Source organism: Lepidochelys olivacea, assembly GCF_965140295.1.
Source record: "Lepidochelys olivacea isolate rLepOli2 genome assembly, chromosome: 2".
NCBI classification, from domain to species: domain Eukaryota; kingdom Metazoa; phylum Chordata; order Testudines; family Cheloniidae; genus Lepidochelys; species Lepidochelys olivacea.
This window is the reverse complement of record NC_140412.1, coordinates 52,840,838-52,865,680: the sequence shown is the minus strand read 5'-3', so window position 1 is coordinate 52,865,680 and position 24,843 is coordinate 52,840,838. Positions and strand designations below refer to the sequence as shown.

At 42.2% G+C, this 24,843-nt stretch overlaps 1 protein-coding gene across 5 annotated transcripts in view; it reads right to left on the bottom strand.

Annotated features, from left to right (window-relative positions):
- The window catches only part of PAG1 (phosphoprotein membrane anchor with glycosphingolipid microdomains 1), a 184,689-nt gene that overhangs the window by 10,754 nt on the left and 149,092 nt on the right, over window positions 1-24,843 (bottom strand). For all 5 annotated transcript variants that reach the window (XR_014710132.1, XM_084618476.1, XM_084618477.1 and 2 more), the window contains 4 exons: window positions 21,685-21,896; window positions 11,443-11,494; window positions 9,446-9,542; window positions 6,163-6,764 (listed from right to left, as the gene is read on the bottom strand). Coding sequence is in view for 4 of the 5 variants with exons in the window: in XM_084618476.1 (XP_084474602.1) it covers window positions 6,163-6,764; window positions 9,446-9,542; window positions 11,443-11,494; window positions 21,685-21,809 (876 nt within the window). In the remaining variant the exon portion in view is untranslated. The remainder of the gene's footprint in view (window positions 1-6,162; window positions 6,765-9,445; window positions 9,543-11,442; window positions 11,495-21,684; window positions 21,897-24,843) is intronic.

The window sequence follows — 24,843 nt, the reverse complement described above, 5'->3', positions numbered from 1 at the left end:
CATGTCTTTTAGGAGTCTATAGTTACAAGTAAAGACTAAAGCAGTTCTTGTCTCATGAAAGCCCCCAAACTCATTCTGCTATTATCTACCTCAGCAAATGTAAATAATTGGGGGAAAAAGTCACTACAATTTCATTTGAGCCTTTTGTGAAACCTGCTCTATCTTAACACTGTTAAGAACTCTATGGTCATTCTAGCCTACAGAGCAGCTTAATAGCAGCCAGGGGGAAGATGCCTAAGATAGAGTAGCTCCTAGGGCAGATTTAACTTACATCAGCGGGCTGTCCCAACCACTGATGCAAGTGGAATCTGGGTGGCAAAAAGGTGGCTTAAAGTCACCTTTGTCCCCTCCTATGTTGTGCCTTGGCTATGTCTACACTATGAAATTAGAATCATAGAATATCAGGGTTGGAAGGGACCCCAGAAGGTCATCTAGTCCAACCCCCTGCTCGAAGCAGGACCAATTCCCAGTTAAATCATCCCAGCCAGGGCTTTGTCAAGCCTGACCTTAAAAACCTCTAAGGAAGGAGATTCTACCACCTCCCTAGGTAACGCATTCCAGTGTTTCACCACCCCCTTAGTGAAAAAGTTTTTCCTAATATCCAATCTAAACCTCCCCCACTGCAACTTGATTAGGTCGAATTTATAGAAGTCGGTTTTGTAGAACGCATTTTTATACAGTCTATTGTGTTTCCCCCCACATAAATGCTCTAAGTGCATTTAGTCCACGGAATGCGTCCACAGTACCGAGGCAACCGTCGACTTCCAGAGCGTTGCACTGTGGGTAGCTATTCCACAGTTCATGCAGTCTCCGCAGCCCATTTGAATTCTGGGTAGAAATCCCAATGCCTGATGCGGCAAAAACATTGTTGTGGATGGTTCTGGGTACATATCATCAAGCACCCCTTCCCTCCCTCCCTCTGTGAAAGCAACGGCAGACAATTGTTTCGAGCCTTTTTTCCTGGGTTACCCGTGCAGACGCCATACCATGGCAAGCGTGGAGCCCACTCAGCTCACCGTCACTGTATGTCTTCTGGGTGCTGGCAGACACGATACTACATTGCTACACAGCTCATTGCCTTTTGGCAGCAGACAGCATAGTATGACTGGTAGCCATCGTCGCTGTACTCCAGGGTGCTCTTTTAGCTGACCTCGGTGAGGTTGGTCGGGGCGCTTGGGCAAACATGGGAGTGACTCAGCCAGGTCATTTCCCTTTTAAGTTTCGTCTCTTGGCGATTCAGTCCTGCTGGCAGTCCTATTGCAGCATCTTCTAATGAGCAGCCAGGAGACGACAATGGCCAGCAGTCAGACTGCACTGTCTTCTGCCGAGCACCCAGGAGACTGGAGATGATGATGGCCAGCAGTCGTACTGCACCGTCTGCTGCCAGCAAGATGTATAAAGATAGATGAAGTGAATCTAAACAAGAAATAGACCAGATTTTTTTGTATTCATTTTCTCCTCTCTTCTTCCCTCCCTCCGTGAAATCAACGGCCTGCTAAACCCAGGGTTTTGAGTTCTACCCTTGAGGGGGCCATTCTGTTTCTCCTTGATGCAAAGCCACCCGTTTGTTGATTTTAATTCTCTCTAAGCCAAACCTGTAAGCCATGTTGTCAGTCACCCCTCCCTCTGTCAGAGCAACAGCAGACAATCATTTCGTGCCTTTTTTCAGCACAGATGCCGTAGCACTGGGAACATGGAGCCCGCTCATATCACCACGGCAATTATGAGTACTATAAACTCCGCATGCATTATCCAGCAGGATATGCAGAACCATAACCTGCAAGAAAAGTGAAACCAGGCGAGGAGGAGGCGACTGCAGCACAGTGATGAGAGTGATTAGGACATGGACATAGACTTCTCACAAAGTACGGGCCCCTGCAGTGTGCACATCCTGGTGTCAATTGGGCAGGTTCATGGCGTGGAACGCCGATTCTGGGCCCGGGAAACAAGCACAGACTGGTGGGACCGCATAGTGTTGCAGGTCTGGGACGATTCCCAGTGGCTGCAAAACTTTTGCATGCGTAAGGGCACTTTCATGGAACTTTGTGAGTTGCTTTCCCCTGCCCTGAAGAGCAAGAATACCAAGATGAGAGCAGCCCTCACAGCTGAGAAGCGAGTGGCGATAGCCCTGTGGAAGCTTGCAATGCCAGACAGCTACCGGTCAGTTGGGAATCAATTTGGAGTGGGCAAATCTACTATGGGGGCTGCTGTGATGCAAGTAGCCAACTCAATCACTGAGCTGCTGATATGAAGGGTAATGACTCTGGGAAATGTGCAGGTCATAGTGGATGGCTTTGCTGCAATCGGATTCCCTAACTGTGGTGGGGTGATAGATGGAACCCATAACCCTATCTTTGCACCAGAGCACCAAAGCAGCGAGTACATAAACCACAAGGGGTACTTTTCAATGGTGCTGCAAGAACTGGTGGATCACAAGGGACGTTTCACGGACATCAACGTGGGATGGCTGTGAAAGGTACATGACGCTTACATTTTCAGGAACTCTGGTCTGTTTCAAAAGCTGGGACTTACTTTCCAGACCAGAAAATAACCACTGGGGAGTTGAAATGCCTATAGTTATCCTTGGGGACCCAGCCTACCCCATAATGCCATGGCTCATGAAGCCGTACACAGGCATCCTGGACAGTCAGGAGCTGTTCAACTGTAGGCTGAACAAGTGCAGAATGGTGGTAGAATGTGCATTTGGGCATTTAAAAGTGCGCTGGCGCAGTTTACTGACTGACTCGGTTAGACCTTAGTGAAACCAATATTCCCATTGTTATTACTGCTTGCTGTGCGCTCCATAATATCTGTGAGAGTAAGGGGGAGACATTTATGGCGGGGTAGGAGGTTGAGGCAAATTGCCTGGCCACTGATTACGCGCAGCCAAACACCAGGGCGGTTACAATAGTACAGGAGGGTGCGGTACGCATCAGAGAAGCTTTGAAAACCAGTTTCAGGAATGGCCAGGCTACGGTATGAAAGTTCTGTTTGTTTCTCCTTGATGGACCCCCCCCAGCCCTGGTTTCACTCTACTTTCCTGTAAGCTAAGCACCCTCCCCTCCCATCTTCGATCACCACTTGCAGAGGCAATACAGTCATTGTTGCTTCACATTCATGCACTCTTTATTTATTCATCACACAAATAGGGGGCTAACTGCCAAGGTAGCCCGGGTGGGGTGGAGGAGGAGGGAAGGACAAGGCCACACAGCACTTTAAAACTTATTGAATCCCAGCCTTCTCTTGCTTGGACAATCCTCTGGGGTGGAGTAGCTGGGTGGCCTGAGGCCCCCACCGTGTTCTTGGTCGTCTGGGTGAAGAGGCTATGGAACTTGGGGAGGAGGGCGGTTGGTTACACAGGGGCTGTAGCAGCGGTCTGTGCTCCAGCTGCTTTTCCTGCAGCTCAACCATATGCTGGAGCATATGAGTTTGATCCTCCAGCAGCCTGAGCATTGACTCCTGCCTTCTTTCAGCAAGCTGATGCCACCTACCATCTTCAGCCCGCCACCTCTCCTCGCGGTCATAATGTGTTTTCCTGCACTCTGAGATTGTCTGCCGCCACGTATTTTGCTGTTCTCTGTCAGTGTGGGAGGACAGCATGAAGTCAGAGAACATTTCATCACGAGTGCGATTTTTTCGCCTTCTAATCTTTGCTAGCCTCTGGGAAGGAGAAACATATGCAGCTGGTGGAGGAAAAAAAAGGGAGAGTGGCAGTTAAAAAGACACATTTTATAGAACAATGTGTACACTCTTTGATGGTAAACCTTGCTGTTAACATTACATAGCACATGTGCTTTCATTACAAGGTCGCATTTTGCCTCTTATTGAGGGTATGCCAGTTTGGTGTGAGAGATCTCTCACGCAGGGCTGGGCAGCAGAATTCGGCTTGCAGGCAGCCATGGTAAGCCACAGTCTTTTGGCTTCTTTAACCTTCATAACATATGGGAATGGTTTCAAACAGCAGCGCCCTCATTTCCCATACCAAGTAGCTGTTGGGTTGGCCATTAAAAATGGGTTGGCAATTTGAAAGGAGGGGCTACAGTTTTCGGGTTCATGTGCAGCAGAAACCCAACTAACACCCCTCGCCCCCTCCACACCCAATTCTTTGGGATGATGGCTTCACCCTCCCCCCACCACGTGGCTAAAAGCGGGGAAGATTTCTGTTCAGCCACAGGCAAACAGCCCAGCAGGAATGGGCACCTCTGAATGTCCGCTTACTAAAACCACCCTATTTCAACCAGGTGACCATGAATGATATCACTCTCCTGAGGGTAATACAGAGAGATAAAGAACGGATGTTATTTGAATGCCAGCAAACACTGGGACCATATGCTGCAATGCTTTGTTCTGCAATGATTCCCGACGACGTGCTACTGGCCTGGTGTGGTAAAGTGTCTTAGCATGGAGGACGGAATAAGGCTGCCCTCCCCAGAAACCTTTTGCAAAGGCTTTGGGAGTACATCCAGGAGAGCTTTATGGAGATGTCCCTGGAGGATTTCCGCTCCATCCCCAGACACGTTAACAGACTTTTCCAATAGCTGTACTGGCCACGAATGCCAGGGCAAATTAATCATTAAACACACTTGCTTTTAAACCTTGTATAATATTTACAAAGGTACACTCACCAGAGGTCCCTTCTCCGCCTTCAGGGTCCGGGAGCCCAACTTGGGTGGGTTCGGGGGGTACTGAATCCAGGTCCAGGGTGATAAACAGATCCTGGCTGTTGGGGAAACTGGTTTCTCTGCTTCCTTACTGTGAGCTATCTACAGCCTCCTCCTCCTCCTCATCTTCCTCGCCCCCAAAACTCGCTTCTGTGTTGCTTCCCACTCCTTGGATGGAGTCAAAGCACAGGGTTGGGGTAGTAGTGGCTGATCCCCCTAGAACGGCATGCAGCTCATCATAGAAGCAGCATGTCTGGGGCTCTGAACCGAAGCAGCCGTTTGGCTCTCTGGTTTTTTGGTAGGCTTGCCTGAGCTCCTTAATTTTCATGCGGCACTGCTGCGGGTCCCTGTTATAGCCTCTGTCCTTCATGCCACTGGAGATCTTTTCAAATATTTTGGCATTTCGCCTTTTTGAACTGAGTTCTGCCAGCACCGATTCGTCTCCCCATACAGTGATCAGATCCCGTACCTCCCGTTCAGTCCATGCTGGAGCTCTTCGGAGATTCTGGGACTGCATGGTCTCCTGTGATGATGAACTCTGCATGGTGAGCTGGTGCAGGTGAGCTTGCCATGCTGGCCAAACAGGAAATGAGATTCAAAAGTTCGCGGGCCTTTTCCTGTATATCTGGCCAGTGCATTTGAGTTGAGAGTGCTGTCCAGAGCAGTCACAACTGAGCACTCTGGGATAGCTCCCGGAGGCCAATACCGTCGAATTGCGTTCACAGTACGCCAAATTCGACCCAGCAAGGCCGATTTCAGTGCTAATCCCCTTGTCGGGGGTGGAGTAAAGAAATCGATTTTAAGAGCCCTTTAAGTGAAAAAAAGGGCTTTGTCATGTGGATGGGTGCAGGGTTAAAATGAGATAATGCTGCTAAATTTGACCTGAACTCGTAGTGTAGACCAGGCCTTAGACACAGCAGCGAACCTGGCCTCTTGACTGCAAGAACTTCAGGACTGGGCCTCATCATACCTGCCTGTAAACTTTTCTTGGACTGCTGTTAAACCAATACGGGAAGTGCATTCCAAAGTAAGAATGGCCTCTACCAAGAAGCCCTGCTCTCCATTTTGTACATCTAGGTATTGTTTGCATAAGCTATTAGCAAAAACTAAAGGAAAAAGATCCTGAGTCACAGAAATGAATAGGATGCCAGTGCAGCCTTTAGAGAACTAGTGTGATAGCTTCTATACATCTAACACCCCTGAAGATGCAGGCAAAAGCAGTTTGTACTACCTGCAATTTCTGAGTAGCCTTTAAGAGTGGCCCCAAGTAAAGCACACTGCTGGACTCCAATCTGGAGGTCAGGATGGTATGGATAACTGCCTCACCAGAGAGACTGGAGTGTATGCTTCACACCTACACTATTTCACAGTAATGCATGACCTTAATTTAAATATGTTCTTTAAAATAAAGGATGATTTTTAAACTTTCAGCTCTATGACCATCATCTATGTACATAGGGTCTTTTTTCTGTCATTATAAAATTGTCAGTATAGGGTTTACCTTATCAGGTTCACCAGCCCCCTCAGTCACCTCTTCTTCCTCCTCTGCTCCCTTTTCCTGAACGTTCTCGTTTTCATCAAGAAATTTCATAGGTACGGGAGGTGGAGCCTCATCTTCCATGTCTGGAGTGTTGCCAAGAGGACTCTCTGAATTAGTACTTTGCCGACTTTTTTTATTTCGGTCAACAGAGGCATATTCTGCTGATTCAGTCCTGCACTCAGGAACCTGGTCTAGATCTTCAGCAACTGCCAGTGTACACTTTGGTTTGCTGCCACAGCCTCTCTCAGTGTTGGCTGCTACTCCTACCTCCTTAATTTCCTTCACAGTTTCATACAAGCAGTCTTCAACTATGTTTTCTTGAGAGGAGCTTTCTTTCAAGACCTCATAAGGCCCTTCCATTCCAAGACTCTGATCATTTTCGATATTTCTTGGGGAGAGGATGGTTTCCATGGCATCATTAGGAGGAATTCTGGGTAGCTCCCTGCTCTGGTGACATTTTATCGACTTTCCCAGAGGGTCCTGATGGTCTAACAGATCAGAAACAGAAGTTTGTACATCTTCATAAGGTTGGATGCAGGCAGTTGTGCTGTCTTCTGAGAGAACTACAAAAAAATAAAACAGAATAATTTACCAACTCTCCCTGACTTCAGGAAGGTTAGATTAAATAAGCATATGACCTACTTTGTTTCTGCATTACTATTTGCTATTTACAGTGAGAAAAGATAACTTGGAATTCTCTGGCATTCACAGTATTCTCAAGTTTTAAATAAAAAGACATTGCTGTACTTACCAGATAAGATAGTTTGGTTTTGCAGTATAGTATTTATGCAATGAATCTCAAAACACTTTACACAGCAGCAATGCTCATAGTGAGCCCAGGGAACGGGCGAGTAGATGCAACATATGTAATGTTCTCAAAAATGGCTGGTATCCATGTTTGCATATTAGAGACTGCTGGGGTTAAGAGTGAAGATGTTGGTGAGGATCCTGGACTCAGCTACTGTTCTTTTTGAAAAGTCCTGTTGGATATTTGATTTCTGTTTGCTCATTTCTCTGACACAAATAGAAAGGCCCTCACTTGAACAGAATGGCCTAATTCTGACCTGACCCACACCTTGTGCAACCCTACTGAAGTCAGCTGGGTTGCAGAGCACATTCATTACTCCACAAGTTCCTTATTGAAGTACTTTTCTTAATATTGTAATGCATAATATGAACTGACAACCTTTAGTTCTACAAATGAGGGATTTCTAGTAACTCAGTCACAAATAAGGTAGTCCATCTTAGATGGTGGGGGCGGGAGAAAAGAAAAAAAGGGCAAGCTGTTTTATTAAGCAGAACATGTCATGTTTTCAGATGCAGGTTACAATAAGTTGTTATTTTCAAAGAGAACACTCCTGGAATGGAATTTACAGATCTCATTATCTGGTTGTGCACATGTGGGTATGCACTGCAGTTTGCTGGAGTCGGATATATACACATATCCATACAAACACTTTCCAGATTTTATCGTGTGCTTTTATAAGGGACATCTACATGAAAATAATTTCTCTGTGAAGTTATTTTACTTACTAGCTTCTAGTAACACTTCACACTGACAAAAGCTCAAAAAAAGAAGAGAGAGAAAGTGGTATTTTCCTCCATTTTTCCAGTCTAATGTGTGGATTTGACTGCACTTTGTTGTAAGAAGTGTCACTGATTTTGCTGGTTGTCAGCTCTACTTTCTTTGCCGTGCACAAGTATGATGACCGCTTTCACACCCTGCTCTGGGCGTACACTTTTGCCCCAGCCCAACAAGAGGATGTTTACCTGTAGCACAGCAACATAATTGAGGATGTTTCTGAGTTTCAGGCTGGGAGTGATGGTGTCAGGAAGTCTCCTTTCCCTCCTGGGATCCCTGAACAAAGCCAGGGAACAACAGGAATTGGGTAAAGAGCAGAAGTGGAACCTTCTTCTCCTTCAACTCAAGCCCTGTGCAGGGGCCAATGGGAATCTGGTAGGGTGTTTTTCACTCCCAGGATGCAGCTCCTGGGCAGCACCAGGAACCAGGCAAGGACTGGGAAATGGGGTGGGACAGTTTGGAAGTTTGAAAGCTCATCCCTATGCTGCTGTTGCCAAGACCATTGAAAGTGAAGAGGCTGGCTAGGTAGCAAGTGTGCACAGAGAGTGGAAGCAGGGGGAGGAAAGAGGGACAAACCTGAGTACGTTAAGCAGTGCTGCTCTCAGGCCTGAAACTGACCATGCTCCCTTGCTGAAAAGATCCACACAAACATCAGCGGGGCAGCAGACAGAGCCATGAAAGACCTCACAAATAACAAATTAAAACAAATCTCTCCATGCTATTTAAAGGGCAACTTATACCTAAACTGTGAAATTTGTGTGTCAGTTGCATGCACTTTCCAATGGAAGCTTTTGTAAATACTCCCCTTCTGGCTTTGCTGGGCCTACTCAGTGTATTAAGTCACTCTGTGAGGTAAATACACCTAAATGTGAAACACCAACCAATATGAGGGAATGGGGATCAGCCATAAAAAAGACTAGGTTTCAAAATTCCTTTTGTTAATTGTTTTTTGAGTGCTAAAGGTTTAACGGATTAGTTTACAGCCTCACAGTGAGATTAGGGGTTTAGCTGTAACCTAGGGAATGCAGCCCAGGGTGTCAGTGGTTAACCCAGAGAGAAAAAAACAGTTGGCCCCTCGGAGCTCTGTATTAGGAGCATGTTTATTTTTAGTTTCAACTGAGTACAATATTTTCTGGTGTTACATGAGTGTGAATCATTCTGAGTGTTCAGCAAAGCAAGAGGAATTAAAAAAAAACTTATTCATGTTTCAGTTTTCTAAAATATAAAAATATGTTCAAGTGAACAAGAAAGTTGTTTTGTTTTTTTCCAAACTACTGACCGTATAGTGTGTTCAAATGATTCTGGTATCAGGACAGCTTTGTACATTGTCATTATTTATAATTTCTTTTCCCATCCTGCCCAAAATGTGCCTTTGTGCTGCTGAAATCTAAAAGAAGGGATAATTCCTTCCCTAAAGAGTTTACAGCTGAAGGTGCTGATTTTGCAAACATTTACACATGTGCTTAGCTTTACTCATGTGAATAGTTCTATTAAAGTCAATGGCATTACTCACATGCATAAAGGTAAGCATGTGGATATTTGCAGGATGGGGCTAAGAGACTGCACAAAGTGAAGCAGATATAAAGGATGCTATACAAAAGAAACTAATTAGAGAGTAGGGTATTTCTTTCCCTTTCCTTTTCAAAGTACTGCAGTACTTACCATCCCCATTACTTAGTCCCCCATTCTGGTCACTGCTGACAAGAGGATCTATAGCCAGACTTGTGATGGAATGGCTGAACATCTCCTTATCTGAAGGCTGGAAAACAAAATCTGAAGGATTACCTACCATTTAAGTAGAGCAAGAGATAAACTATATTGCAAAATAATACTGTGAATGTAGTCCAGTTAATTTAAAACTGGACACAAATCTGTTTACACTGATACACATATTGCTACTGCATACACATATTATGAATTTGATTCTGATCTCACACTGCTCTGTATCGGGTATAAAACTGGTGTAAAATTAGAATCAGGCCTTATATATTAAAGTCTTTGTGCATATGCTATATTAAAACACTAACTGCATCTAATTATACTGTGAAGTTCAGCCAAGAATAAAGCAGACATAACTCTCATGGAAATCTCTATTCCAAACTCACTGGTAATGTTCTGTAGTATAAATTGGTCAAAAAATAGATGTTAGTGGGTGTGCAAAGCAAGTGTAATTTCCATACTGAGTGCGGAAAAAGTGGAAGTCATGGGGTTTAGGGTAGCAGGAAAAGCTACTAATAGGAAGGTGTAGAGAAAATAGCCCACCAAGCTGCCATTCTTCTTCGCCACTTTTGCTACTGTGTGGCCAGTGTGTAAATTACATTTATTTTGCACATAGACTGACAAATTCCCACAAGTTATACTATTGTACTTTGCCATGTACAGGATACAACTGTACTCTAAGCTATCATGTGCAAATCAGGAGTAAGTCTACTGCACTCAATGGAGCTAGTCTGCGTAAATAAAATCAGAAACTGTTGCACAGTGAAAAGTTAACATTTACCTTCAGTTACCACACGGAGGTATCTTATCTACCACAATATTAAAATACAAAATGACTGCACTTTCTTTGATATCCCTATGTGATGATTTTAAGTAAAGGTTGACTTTTTAATGGCGACCAGTACACACACCTGTTTTCTGACCAATTTATGTTCAGCGTGAAACTAGCATTGTTATTTATGTCATCACTGCATAAGTTGAATTAAGTCTGACTTAAGACCATGCAATAAAAATTCAAAGGTAAGCATTAAATGTTGGGACATCACCTTGTCATTTACTATGCTGGACGTGCTAAAGCCTCAGGATACTGCCTGATATTGCAGATGCTGCCTCATCCCTGTGCACCCAACTGAACTCTCTTGGGGCTGGGGCTCACCACATCCCAGTGCTTCTTTCCCTGCATGCAGTCCCCCAGCAAGGTGCAGCCCAGAGAGCAGTACCATGCTGCTGTGGCATTCGGGCTGCAGCCCCTTTCCCTGCTACTGCTCTGCCCATGGCCTCCCCTCCCAGCCTGCAGCCTCTTACCTCCTGAGTGGTCCCTGTGTGCAGGTAGATTTGCTGGGCTGCAGTCCCCCACTCCACGACTGCCCCGGCCCACAGCCTCCCTTCCAAACCCTTATGTCCTGTATGGTCACCTTGTGCAGGCAGGTTTGTTGGGCTGCAGGCCCCAGAAGGAAGTGCTGGATGTGCCGAGCACCAGCCACAAGCAGGTTTGCGGGGCTGCAGCCAGAGAAGACACAACCCAGCACTTCCTTCCTTGACTGTAGCCTCACAAACCTGCCAGCAGGGGGTGCTCAGCACATCCCATTGCTCCCTTCTGGGGCTGCAGGTGGCGCCTTTCTTCCAAGAAAAGTTGCTAATAAGTGGCATGCCATTGATAATATCAGAATCCCGTCAACGCTCATGTTAATGGGATGGGATTGGTTCCCAGCAATATGTTGCCATTAACTGGAAGTTGCTAATATCAGGATTACTATTAAGGGGAATTAACTGTACCCACCTCACAAATCCTCCCATTAACTCCCCTAAACCTAGGTCTAAAATAGGTCTATTTCTGTCTTCTCACCTGCAATATTTTATTTTGTATGCCCAGGCTCAGGAAAAGGGCTGATTACAAAGCATTAGAAAGACACAAGCTGTTATACATAAATAATATTTACCACATTCATCAGATTTTCATGGTCCCCATTCTGATGTTTTGGCCTCTTTTCCCTTAAATTAAAAAAAAATGTAAAATTATGCTGAGAACATCCAGTAAACCTCTAGTAAAATGAATGTTCTGATAGTGATCTGTATTGACCATATTGCTGCACTTTTATTTTTCTGGCTAAAACATGGATTCTTAACCTGGGAGGTGCCACGATCTAGAGAGGGGCAGCAAACAGGTTCAGACAGTCTCATCAAAACGTTTTTCTGTTCTAACGTCCATTCACAGAATGGAGAAGTTTGTGAACTATCACATTAAAATATCAATTTAACCGTTCTTTGTGTCACTTTCTGAAATTCTCATGTACGTATTTTCTGTGACAGATTCTGTAATCTGTGAAGCTGTCTCTTTAAATGGCCAGGGCAACACCTTTTAAGGAACACTACAGTCTGAGGAATTAGAAGAGGCTTTTTAAAGGTCCTATGGGCCACAAAAGTCCTACTAACAGCACAGTTTATGATTCCTTAAAAAAAATCTACAAGTGGATAAAGAGTGGGCACTTTAAAAAGCAAAACACTTACAGTGTGTGTAGCACCATGTGGCATGTACTTCATTATACAATGAATGTGTTTCAGATAGGCTTTATAATCTACAGATTCTTAGAAGGGATTAACTATGTCAACAGCCCCTTTCTGAAACAGATTACTTACTCTGAAACATAGCTATAAAGCTGACACATAGAGACTTCTAATCTGGAAGAAAAGGGGAGTAAAAAGTGCAGTGGGGAGGGGAAGCACAGAGTGGTGAGGTGGGAGACTAATGATGTCGCCTACCCCAAATACTCAGAGACACATGGCATTTTCCTCAACAGAAATCTGCCTATATCTTTAAACTTCTACTTAATTGTGAAACAAGTAATTACACCAATTAAATACACAACAATGTCCATGCCATGCAGAATGTGATTCATGTTTACAAATACTTCGTTTCCCCAAAGGTTTTTGACAAAGCATTTTAAGCATGGTAGATTTTACTCTTAAGTCATCAAATATTCCATCAACAATTTTCAAAAAGTGCGCTATGAAGAAATTATATATACTTTATAAACAACCTGCCAAACAAAATAACTTGTAATAAACGATACTGCATGCAGATTAGCAACATGTTGAATAACTGAAGAACATCACTAGATAACTTCTAACAATGAATTTGCATAACTTGTTAGAAATATCCAACAGATTGATTCTCATAAAAGCTTTCCGCTGCTTCCTGTTTCTGGCACTGTCTCGGGGACTCAAGCATTATTAGATACAATATAGAGCAATATTCATTAATCAGAACTTTGATTAAGAATAAGAGGATTTTTAAATCATATCTGTATACAGGCAGTTGTGACGAATGTGGGAGTGCACATGAGATCATGTAGTAAAGAATGAGATTAGATGGGTATCCCTTTTAAGCGTAGAACCAATTTACACATGCTTTTTAAGAAGCCAAGTGTTAGGATATAGATATTCAGGCCTGTCTGTAAAGGCCTATACTTGAAGAATTTACGTATATGTTTATCATTTAGCTAGTTATAGAAGTATAAAAGAAAGAAATCTGTGTAAGGGCCTTCTCTCACTATGACAGTCTGAGGCCCTGTTCTTAGGCTAATGCCTTTGGCTAAGCAGCAGAGGCAGCCATAAACTGGGAAGCGAACGGTCACATCTTCACATTCCAAACTAGTCATACTGAAATAAGGCAATCTCAGGCTGTTAAAAAGGTGATCCCATCTATCACCTCCAGATAAAGAGAAGAGCCTAAAAGATGTAAAAGGAAATTTAGTTTGATAGTTTTCTGTTTGGTAAGAACTCACTTATCAATAGACACTGCTGGGAAACCCTTATGTCTTTATAGATGTAGTTGTGAAATCCTCAATTCTGTATTGTTTTGTCATTATACTTCCCTATTTACTATTGTTTATTTGCATGGTCTCTGTCTGGTTCTGTGATTGTTTCTGTCTGCTGTATAATTAATTTTGGTGGGTGTAAACTAATTAAGGTGGTGGGATATAATTGGTTAGCTAATCATGCTACAATATGTTAGGATTGGTTAGGTAAATTTTAGTAGAATGACTGGTTAAGGTATAAACTATTTAAATTAGGGGCAAACAGGAAGTAAATTGGGATTTGAAAATAAGAAAAAAGGAACTTGGATTTAAGCTTGCTGGAAGTTTACCCCAATAAACATGGAATTGTTTGCACCTTCAGACTTCGGGTATTGTTGCTCTCTGTTCATGCGAGAAGGACCAGGGAAGTGGGAGAGTGAAGGAATAAGCCCCCTGACACCAAGAAGCTCTTGGGCCCAGCTTTGTCCCAACTTGTCTTCCAGAGAGTGCCTTAGTCTGTTTTTCCCTTTCAGGAAAGTTAGGCTGTGTGACGTTATTGACATGAACTGGGACAGTATAAATCATTGTTGCAACCAAGGTTGCACCAAATCTTGTACAAAGGAGATCAAGTAATGTGTCTACGGAAAGGTTGTAATTTGCTGGTTATAATTATGCTGTCTGTATGTATGTATCATTTTTGTATTTGAAGTTATGAATATTGGCTATGTACTTGTATCTCAATGTATTTGATTCTAAGTAGTATCACTGAAGCATTTGGTCAGCTTTTTGAGAAAGGACTATTCTGAATAAGTGTCCAGTGAAGAAACACTTAACTGACAATGGACCTTGGGAGACTCCAATCTATATCTGAGGAGCCTTCCTGGGAACGTTCAAGGAGCATCTGAGCAATGGCTGCCGCCTGCAAACTGAGTCATGCACGGACATGTGACTTGACCATGTGACTCCAAACTCCATCTTGCTGCTGTGATTTTCCACGGGAAGAACAAAGGGGTCCTTCCACATGGCAGAGGATATAAAAGGCCCTGAAAACCCCTCCATTTTGTCTTCAATACTGCTTCTCACCTGTGGAGGAACTTTGCTTGAAACTGAAGGTCTGAACAAAATGACTGAACAACCCATCCAAGCTGGGATGTTTGCATTTCAGAGACATGATTGGTTTAAATCAACAGTAATCCCATCAAGCCTGAACTAAGAATTTTGCAATTGTTCTATGTATTTGATTCCATGTAACTAATTTTAACTCTCATCTATATTTCTTTCTTTTTATGAATAAACCTTTAGATTTTAGATTCTAAATAATTGGCAACAGTGTGATTTGTGGGCAAGATCTGACTTGTATATTGACCTGGGTCTGGGGCTTGGCCCTTTGGGATCGTGAGAACCTTTTTTCTTTTACTGGGTTATTAGTTTTCATAACCATTCATCCCCATAAGGAGCGGTGCTGGTGGTGATACTGGGAAACTGAAGTGTCTGAGGGAGTTGCTTGTATGACTTGTGGTTAGCCAGTGGGGTAAAACCGAAGTCTTCTCTGTTTGGCTGGTTTGGCATGCCTTAGTAGTGAAGGACCCCAGCCTTGGGCTATGACTGCCCTGCTCTAAGCAATTTGTCCTGAATTGATACTCTCAGTAGTGTCCTGCCAAAGACCGCTTTGTTACAGGCTCTCTCAAAAAAACCGCACCTTCCATATGAGTTTCTGGGATTCTGGCCCCCAATTATGATATTGCCAAGTGGTCTTTTTACAGAACCCAGATGTGAAGTCTTCCTTTTGCCTCAGACTGGTCTCTCCCAGTGATTCAGGCAGGTCATCTAAGAAAATAACCTATTTAGCCTTAATGACTTGCAATCACTGGTCTGAGAGGAATATGCTGAAACTGTCTGTTTCTCCTGACATTCCCATAGACCACAACGTAAGCCACATTTTGGGGTACACATCGACATTCCTTGTTGTGCACGTCCACATTCTTTACATCAGTAAAGGAAAATGACGCATAATTTTTGTAATTTTCATAATTTTAATGTATAATTTTTGAAATTTGTTAAAAACCTTTTTACTCTTTATTGTTCATATAAAGAGGTACACCTCAATCTACTTATTAGACATCCATTTTGGGTCAGATGCAGGTTGCACACCTCAGGCAACCACAGCTCTACTTTCAGCTGTAAATATTATGGACGTGTTTCTGCTCTCATTTAAAATGATGTAAAATCCAGGTGAACTTCACTGATATTTATGAAATTACTCTGGATTTACACTAGTATAAATAAAACAGAATTTAGATTTAAGTTTTTCTGCTCAAAACTTAATCCACCATTGTTAGAATTTTTTCAGAAAAGTCCTCTGGATTTTAAGGAGTACATTTTTAAAGCACTACACTGCACCTCACTTAGCTGCATGATCCATTAAAACCAATGGAAGTCAACATCACTTTATCAGTGGGGCTGATTTCACATGTTTTGGAAAGGGCTTGAAATTCACCTTTGAAAAACAAAGTATTTCTATTAAGAGAAGCTGCTGGTCTTGGTGGAACGAGGCTCTCTAATAACAAAGGAAATCTTAAGGGTACTGTGGCAAATCAAAGCTTTGCTTAGTACCATGCTTGCTTGAAATCTGAAGGTTTGATCCTTGTTCTTAACTTCAGGGGGTGCAGGATCAGCCCCTAAGTCTCCAAAGAGGGAGGAGAAAAAGGTGAAACTTGTAGGAATATCAGTATAATACTTTGCTTACTGCTTCGTTTGTCTCCCATATGCTTCTGCCCAGTTCAACCCACTGGATAACAGTGTGGGGGAACATTCATCTCCTGCTTCTCTCCAAGATTCTCTGCTCTGCCTGAAAACCTGGGCAGATTAGTGATCCGAGCACTGAACACTGGGAGCAGAATACCACTCACTCTCTCTTCCGCCCTGGGCTCCCGGGTCTACACTGGCATTTCAAAGAGAGGAGGGAGTCTGGGATGCAATGAGGGGAAAAAGGAGGTTGTTGGTGTGCAGAGCTCCTACACATCACCAGCAGGTAGGTTGTGGAAGCGAAAGACACACCCTGGAAGTGCGGAAGGTTTTACAGGGTTTTCCCTTGAGAGGGCCTAGGAGCAATTTACTGAAGCTACCCTGCAAGATGTGTAGAATAACTAAGTCCAACAACTGTTAACACAAGACTTGAAAAGTGTGTGGGGATCTGAAGCCCTCATCAGCCCCTCTTCAGTGCTAAGAATTTGAGAAATCAAAACAATTCCCACACTCACTGTTCGTGTATACCCTACGAAGTGCCCCCTCTGTTGGTTCCGAAGTAGCAGTTAATATATTTGCTGGAGCTGTTATCAGTCAATGATGCCAGTACCAAAAGAAACTATTCAAGTCAGACTGAAGTACTGACGTCATCAAACACAATTTACCTAAGCGTAAATCTTTTCTCTTTTGCATTGTACTGTAATCAATACTGTTGTCAAGGTTCCTCCCCCACTCTGAACTCTAGGGTACAGATGTGGGGACCTGCATGAAAACCTCCTAAGCTTACTTTTACCAGCTTAGGTTAAAACTTCCCCAAGGTACAAATTAATTTTATCCTTTGTCCTTGGAATAACCACTGCCACCACCAAACTCTAATTGGGTTTACTGGGAAACATAGTTTGGACATGTCTTTCCCCCCAAAATCCTCCCAACCCTTGCACCCCACTTCCTGGGAAAGGTTTGGTAAAAATCCTCACTAATTTGCATAGGTGACCACAGACCCAAACCCTTGGATCTGAGAACAATGAAAAAGCATTCAGTTTTCTTACAAGAAGACTTTTAATAGAAATAGAAGTAAATGGGAGTAAAGGAATCACCCCTGTAAAATCAGGATGGTAGGTACCTTACAGGGTAATTAGATTCAAAACAGAGAATCCCTCTAGGCAAAACCTTAAGTTACAAAAAAGACACACAGACAGAAATAGTCATTCTATTCAGCACAATTCTTTTCTCAGCCATTTAAAGAAATCATAATCTAATGCATACCTAGCTAGATTACTTACTAAAAGTTCTAAGACTCCATTCCTGTTCTATCCCCAGCAAAGCAGCATACCAACAGACACAGACCCTTTGTTTCTCTCCCTCCTCCCAGCTTTTGAAAGTATCTTGTCTCCTCATTGGTCATTTTGGTCAGGTGCCAGCGAGGTTACCTTTAGCTTCTTAACCCTTTACAGGTGAGAGGATTTTTCCTCTGGCCAGGAGGGATTTTAAAGGTGTTTACTCTTCCCTTTACATTTATGACAACTGTAAACAAACATCTATTATTGAAAAGAATCCACAAAGTCTGGACAGATCTAATTGACCCACTAGCTGGGCAGAGGGGGAGAATGTTTGGACCATAACCTGCAGAAAACAGCAAACCTCTTTTCTCACTTCACAAGTCATGGATACTATAGCACTGGGCTGTGACCTTAGGTGTCCTTGGGAGTTTCAGGTTGTAGTATGTGGATGAGCACCTTATTGACATGCTGGCGCCTGTGAGAGGGGTCCATTGCAGAGGAAACGAAGTACAAGATCTGTTCAGTATACGATACAGGTTGCCTTTCTTTGCAAGGGAATTCAGAGTTTAGGACTTTACTCCAAAACCATAGCGATTTTAACCTCAAAGACTCATAGACTTTGAGGCAAGAAGGGACCATCGTGACCATCGAATCTGACCTGCACACTGCAGGCCACAGAACCTCACCCACCCACTCCTGTAATAGAGCCATAACCTCTGCCTGAGTTACTGAACTCCTCAAATCATGATTTAAAGACTTCAAGTTACAGAGAATCCACCATTTACACTAGTTTAAACCTGCAGGTGACCTGTGCCCCATGCTGCAGAGGAAGGCAACCTTCCCCCCGACCACCAGGATCTCTGCCAATCTGACCAGGGGGAAAAATCCTTGCTGACACCAAATTTGGCTGTCAGTTGGATCCTAAGCATGTCAGCATGACACCTGGGAAAGAATACTCTGAAGTAACTCAGAGCTCTCCCCATCTCGTGTCCCACCTCTGGCTGCTGGGGATATTTGCTCCTGGCAGTCACAGATAGACCACATGCTGTTGTAGGCAAGGTCATCAGACCATTCTTTCCATAAACTTATCAAGCTCAATCTTGAAGCCAGTTGTTTGCTCCATTGTTCCCCTTGGAAGGCTTTTCCAGAACTTCACTCCTCTGCTGGTTAGAATTAGGGGTGTCAAGCGATTAAAAAAATTAATTGCGATTAATAAAAGCGATTAATCACACTGTTAAACAATAATAGAATACCATTTATTTAAATATTTTTGGATGTTTTCTACATTTTTCAAATATATTGATTTCAATTACAACACAGAATACAAAATGTATCGTGCTCACTTTATATTTATTTTTGATTACAAGTATTCGCACTGTCAAAACCAAAAAATAGTATTTTTTAATTCACCTAATACAAATACTATAGTGCAGTGGTTCCCAAACTTGTTCCGCCGCTTGTGCAGGGAAAGCCCCTGCCAGGCCGGGCTGTTTACCTGCCACGTCCTCAGGTTCGGCGGATTGCAGCTGCAAGCGGCGGCCAGTAAGTCCCTCAGCCCACACTACTTCCAGCAGCTCCCATTGGCCTGGAGCAGCGAACTGCGGCCACTGGCAGTGGCGATTGGCTGAACCTGTGGACGTGGCAGGTAAACAAACTGGCCCGGCCCGACAGGGGCTTACCCTGAACAAGCAGCGGAACAAGTTTGGGAACCACTGCTACGGTACAATCTCTTTATCATGAAAGTTGAACTTACAAATGTAGAATTATGTACAAAAAGAACTGCACTGAAAAATAAAACAATGTACAATTTTAGAGCCTGCAAGTCAACTCAGTTTTACTGCTTGTTCAGGCAATCACAAAGACAAACAAGTTTGTTTACATTAGCAGGAGATAATGCTGCATGCTTCTTATTTAGTGTCACCTGAAAGTGAGAACAGGCGTTCTCATGGCACTATTGTAGCCAGCGTCACAAGATATTTACGTGCCAGGTGCACTAAAGATTCGTATGTCCCTTCAATCTTCAACCACCATTGCAGGGGACATGCATCCATGCTGATGACAGGTTCTACTCAATAACAATGCAAAGCAGCTTTCTTTTTTGGTGGTTTGGGTTCTGTAGTTTCCACATCAGAGTGTTGCTCTTTTAAAACTTCTGAGAGCATGCTCATGCCTCTCAGATTTTAGAAGGCACTTCAGATTCTTAAACCTTGGGTCAAGTGCTGTAGCTCTCTTTAGAAATCTCACATTGGTACCTCCTTTGTGTTTTGTCAAATCTGCAGTGAAAGTGTTCTTAAAACGAACAACATGTGCTGAGTCATCATCTGAGACTGCTATAACATGAAATATATGGCAGAATGCAGGTAAAACAGAGCAGGGGACATACAATTCTCCGCCCAGGAGTTCAATCACAAATTTAATTAACACTTTTTTTTAACGAACATCATCAGCATGGAAGCATGTCCTCTAGAATGATGGCCGAAGCATGAAGGGGCAAATGAATGTTTAGCCTATTTGGCACGTAAATACCTTGTAATACCAGCTACAAAAGTGCCATGCAAATGCCTGTTCTCACTTTCTGGTGACATTATAAATAAGAAGAGGGAGCATTATCTCCTGTAAATGTAAACAAACCTGTTTGTCTTAGCGATTGGCTGAACAAGAAGTAGGACTTAGTGGACTTGTAGGCTCTGAAGTTGTACATTGTTTTGTTTTTGAGTGCAGTTATGTAACAAAAAATTTCTACATTTGTAAGTTGCACTTTCACAACAAAGAGATTGCACTGCAGTACTTGTATGAGGTGAACTGAAAAATACTGTTTCTTTTGTTTATAATTTTATGGAACTATTTAGAATAATAAATAATATACACTTCGATTTCAATTAAAATGCAGAATACAATATATTTGAAAATGTAGAAAAACATCAAATATATCTGATAAATTTCAATTGGTATTCTATTGTTTAACAGTGTGATTAAAACCGAGATTAATCGCGATTAATTTTTTAAATCGTGATTAATTTTGTGAGTTAATGTGTGAGTTAACTACACTTAATGACAGCCTTAGTTAGAAGCCTTCATCAAATTTCAAGCCTGAACTTGTTGATGGTCAGTTTTTATCGATTTGTTCTTGGGTCCACACTGGTGCTTAATTTAAATAATCCCTTTCCCTCCGTGGTATTTTCCCTCTTATGTGTTTATAGACAGCATTCATATCTCCCCTCAGCCTGCATTTGGTTAGGCTAAACAAGCCAAGTTCCTTTAATCTCCTCTCATAAGGTAGGTTTTCCATTCCTCTGAACACTTCAGTAGCCCCCAGGGGAGGAGGAAGAGGAGGAGCTGGAGCGCGGGGTGAGGGGAGCTTGGCTGTCAGTGGGTGCAGAGCACCCACTAATTTTTCCCCGTGGGTGCTCCAGCCCCCGGAACACCCATGGAGTCAGTGGCTATGCTCATATTGGCAATACCTCCCAACTTTGTGTCATCCACAAATTTTATTAGCACACTTCCACTTTTTGTGCCAAGGTCATTACTGAAACTGTTGAATCAGATTTGTCCCAAGACTGATCCCTGAGGAACTCCACTAGTAACCTCCCTCCAGCCTGACAAGTTCACCTTTCAGTCTGATCCATTGTAGTCTCCCCTTTAACCAGCTCCTTAACCACCTTTCAATTCTCATATTAATCCCCATCTTCTCCAATTTAACTAATAATTTCCCATCTGGAACTGTATCAAATGCCTTACTGAAATCCAGGTAGATTAGATTTAGCGCATTTCCTTTGTCTAAAAAATCAGTTATCATCTCAAAGAAAGAGATCAGGTTGGTCTGGCATGATCTACCTTTTGTAAATCCATGTTGTATTTTACCCCAATTACTCTTTACCTCTATGGCCTTAACTATTTTCTCTCTCAAAATTTGTTCCAAGACCTTGCATACAATTGAGGTCAAACTAACAGGCATTTAGTTTCCTGGGTCACTTTTTTTCCTTTTTTAAAAATAGGTAATATATTTGCAATTCTCCAGTCATAGGATCTGACCCCCGAATTCACAGATTCATTAACAATCCTTGCTATTGGGCTTGCAATTTCATGTGAAGAAAACTGGTCAATAAACTACTTTGGTTTGTGGCCCATTTTTAGCCATTCTTGTGATTTTAGCCATTCTTGCTACTTGGTTGTAAATTAAATGACTTCAATCCATGCTATACTTACAGTATCAAAATATTTACCCTAGAACTGATGAGAGCATATTATGATGAGAGTAGGATTTTCCTTTATTTATACCTTAACAAAAAATGCAACAGGATCCCTCTGTCACATTTCCCTCTTTTTATCTTTATTGCCTCCTGATGCACTAGAGTCTTACCTGTCACAGCTGGAGCACAGAAAGATGAGGAAAGTAAGGAATAAGAGTGTTGTCAGAGCTGCCAAACTTCCCCACACAATGACATGAAGTTGTCCACTGCTTAGGAAACCACCGTCAGGTCCCATGATATTAATAGGAGCTGGTGTAATTTAAGGATGAAGGGATTAATCCTTGGAGAATGCTGGCATCTGTGGTGAAAGCACCTTCTCTTTCTGCAAAGAGAACAATGTTTTTAGAAATTGTTATGGATTTTGAAGATAGACTGACAATTACAGGTCTGACAAAAGAGATCTTCAAATATAGTCTACAAAGACTAAACATGCTCAGTTTATAGAAAACTTGACCCATGAGGAAAGGTTAAAAAACAGTACATGTTTAATTTTGAGAAAAGACTGAGGGAGGACCTGATAACAGTCTTCAAATATGGTAAGCGCTATTATACAGAGGACTGATCAGTTGTTCTCCATGTCCACTGAAGGTAGGACAAGAAGTAATGGGCCTAATCTGCAGCAAGGGAAATTTAGATTAGATATTAGGTAAAACTTTCTAACCATACAGGTAGTTGAACTCTGGAATAGGCTTCCAAGGGAGATTATGGACTCCCCAATCATAGGAGGTTTTTAAGAACAGATTGAACAAACAACTGTCAGGGATGGTCCAGGTTTACTTGTTCCTGCCACAGTGCAGGGGGCTGGACTAGATGACCTCTCGAGATCCCTTCCAGCCCTACACTTGTATGATTCTATAAAAAACTGTTCTAAGAACAGGAAGACTAACAAAAATACATCTTCAGTAAGCTCCTGATACTAACATAGAAAAAACCTGTCAAATATTAACAGAAATGATCAAATATCAACAATCTTCAAGTAGATGAAAGTAGCATAATCTCAGTACTTGTATTTTGGAAAAAATAGCCCCAAATGTCAATTGCCAGGTACCAAAGCAGTCCATTCTCCATCTATAATTGTTAATAATGATTTTAGTAAGTGCATTTTCAAACACAATGAAAAATTCTGCAAAGTTGCCAAGAAAAAAAATGGTTTATATGGCACCTCCTCTCTTCCCAGTTCTCAGCGTCTGCTGCCTGCATGGGACCATCTGTTAAATAAGTAGAGCTGTATGCATAGCTGTTTTTTTTTGGTTTAAGGGCTGAACTGAACATTAATTAAAAAATTGTTTCAGGTCAACCCAAAATTATAATTTTTCAGCAAACTGAGAAAGTCAAAAATATTTTGTTTCTGGGTTGAATGAAACATTTTGTTTGACTTGAAATAAAACATTTCAATTTGCTTTAAGTTTTTAATTGCTTTTTAAGTTTTTTAAAACAAAACTGAAGTAAAATTTTAAATGAGTCATTTTGAATCAAAAAGTCAAAATATTTTACCTTTTTTGAAATATTTATTTTGTTTCATTTTTGACATAAACCATTAAGTGAATTTGACATGAAGTCGCAAAATGTTCCAGTCAACCCAAACCTGCATTTTTCAGTAAAAAAAGCTTTTGTCTGAAAAATTCTGCCCAGCTCTAATGTCAAACAAGCAAGGTAAATCTAAATGGAATATCATAAAACACTTCCTGCATAGGGATTATAATTAGAGTTAATTTTCTCTGTGTAAAACGTTATTACTTTTATTGGACTGCCTTGGGCTCAAGAATAATAAAACTGAATTCAAAATTATTTTCGAGCTTAGCAGAAACTCAAGAATAACACAGAAGAGATGAGATGGGGCTTTCCCCTCCAACTACCTGAATCAACAATAATTTTGCTACACAAGAGCCTATAAATTAAATTATTTTGTTCATTGCGGGAGACCTTGAGACATGGTTCAGTCTAATGCCATTTGTATATTGTAAAGTTTTTCTTTGGTATTCAAAACAGTTTTTTTTAAATGGATTACATTATGCCATCATAATTTCAAAACAGGATATGCACAGTTAATTTATAACCTGGCAAACAGTTCAAGATGAGGAAACATGATGATGAGCTATAACACTTAGAAAAAGGTCAATGATGTTTCTTTGTCAGCATGAAAACATAACAATAAAGAACAAGGGCTAGATGCAGCTCAGTGAAGAACTGAGAATTGATCCCATCTTATAAATATTTCCGAAGCAGCAGTGCACTCATTAGTTGTAATCTCAACTAGCTCAGCTACTACACTACAGTTCTGCAAAACCACACTATTATGCCAGTGCAGAACCCTCAACCAAAGATTCATCTCCCAGAAAAGACCATTCACATCAAAGGAAAAATACTACAGGGGTTAGAAAGATCAGAGTAGCAGGAGGAACATAGGGTAGGAAGGGAATCTGCATTGCACATTGTCCTGGTATTTTTTCCCCCTAAGGAGCTGGATAAAGCCATTATCATTAAACATTAAAAAGGGCTTTTCCCTGGGTGGACTGACGTGCAGAATCCATAGCTCCAACCAACCCAAGCATCCATGTACTCACATTGTGGCCAGTCAGAAGAACAGTAAAAACCATGCTGACTCCTAAGGAGATGCGGCATTGCTTGTGGACCCACTTAACATGCCCTGAACAGACACAGTCCAGGAAAAAAGTCACCACAGAGCTGTGCTCCATCATGTGCAAGGACATACAAGTCCCCTTGTGCTTGCCCTTTGTTATCTGTCCACCCAATAATTTCTACTGAATTTGGGGCCATCTCTCTCTGTACAAGGAGCCACACCCATTGCTGGTCATCATTGATCTCAGGAACTGTTATTTCTTTTGGATCTCCTATGAGATAGCAAGATTGAGCCTTTGATGAAGATGGCCTTTGTTGTTGGTGGAAAGGTAAGGGCAGAAAAGTAGACTTTCAAATTTTCAAGATTATGAAAGGGTTCAATAAAGCTGATGAGATAATTTTTTTTTCATAAAAGCAAGGGTTTCAAACACTAGGGGGACATAACATCAAAATGATAAGAATGGTAATAACGTGAACAGCTTATAGATATGTGATAGCAGGCATATTGGACAATAGTTCTTTAGATCTTCATGACTGCTCTTCTTGTACAGCAGAACGGTGTTGGACTCCTTCCAGCTAGATGGTGTCTTCTGCATTTCCAAGTAACAGCTAAACCTCTTAGCAAGGGTTTCCCAGAGGTCTTGGCCTCCAGCTCTTATCATTTCAATTGACAGTCCATCTTTACCTGG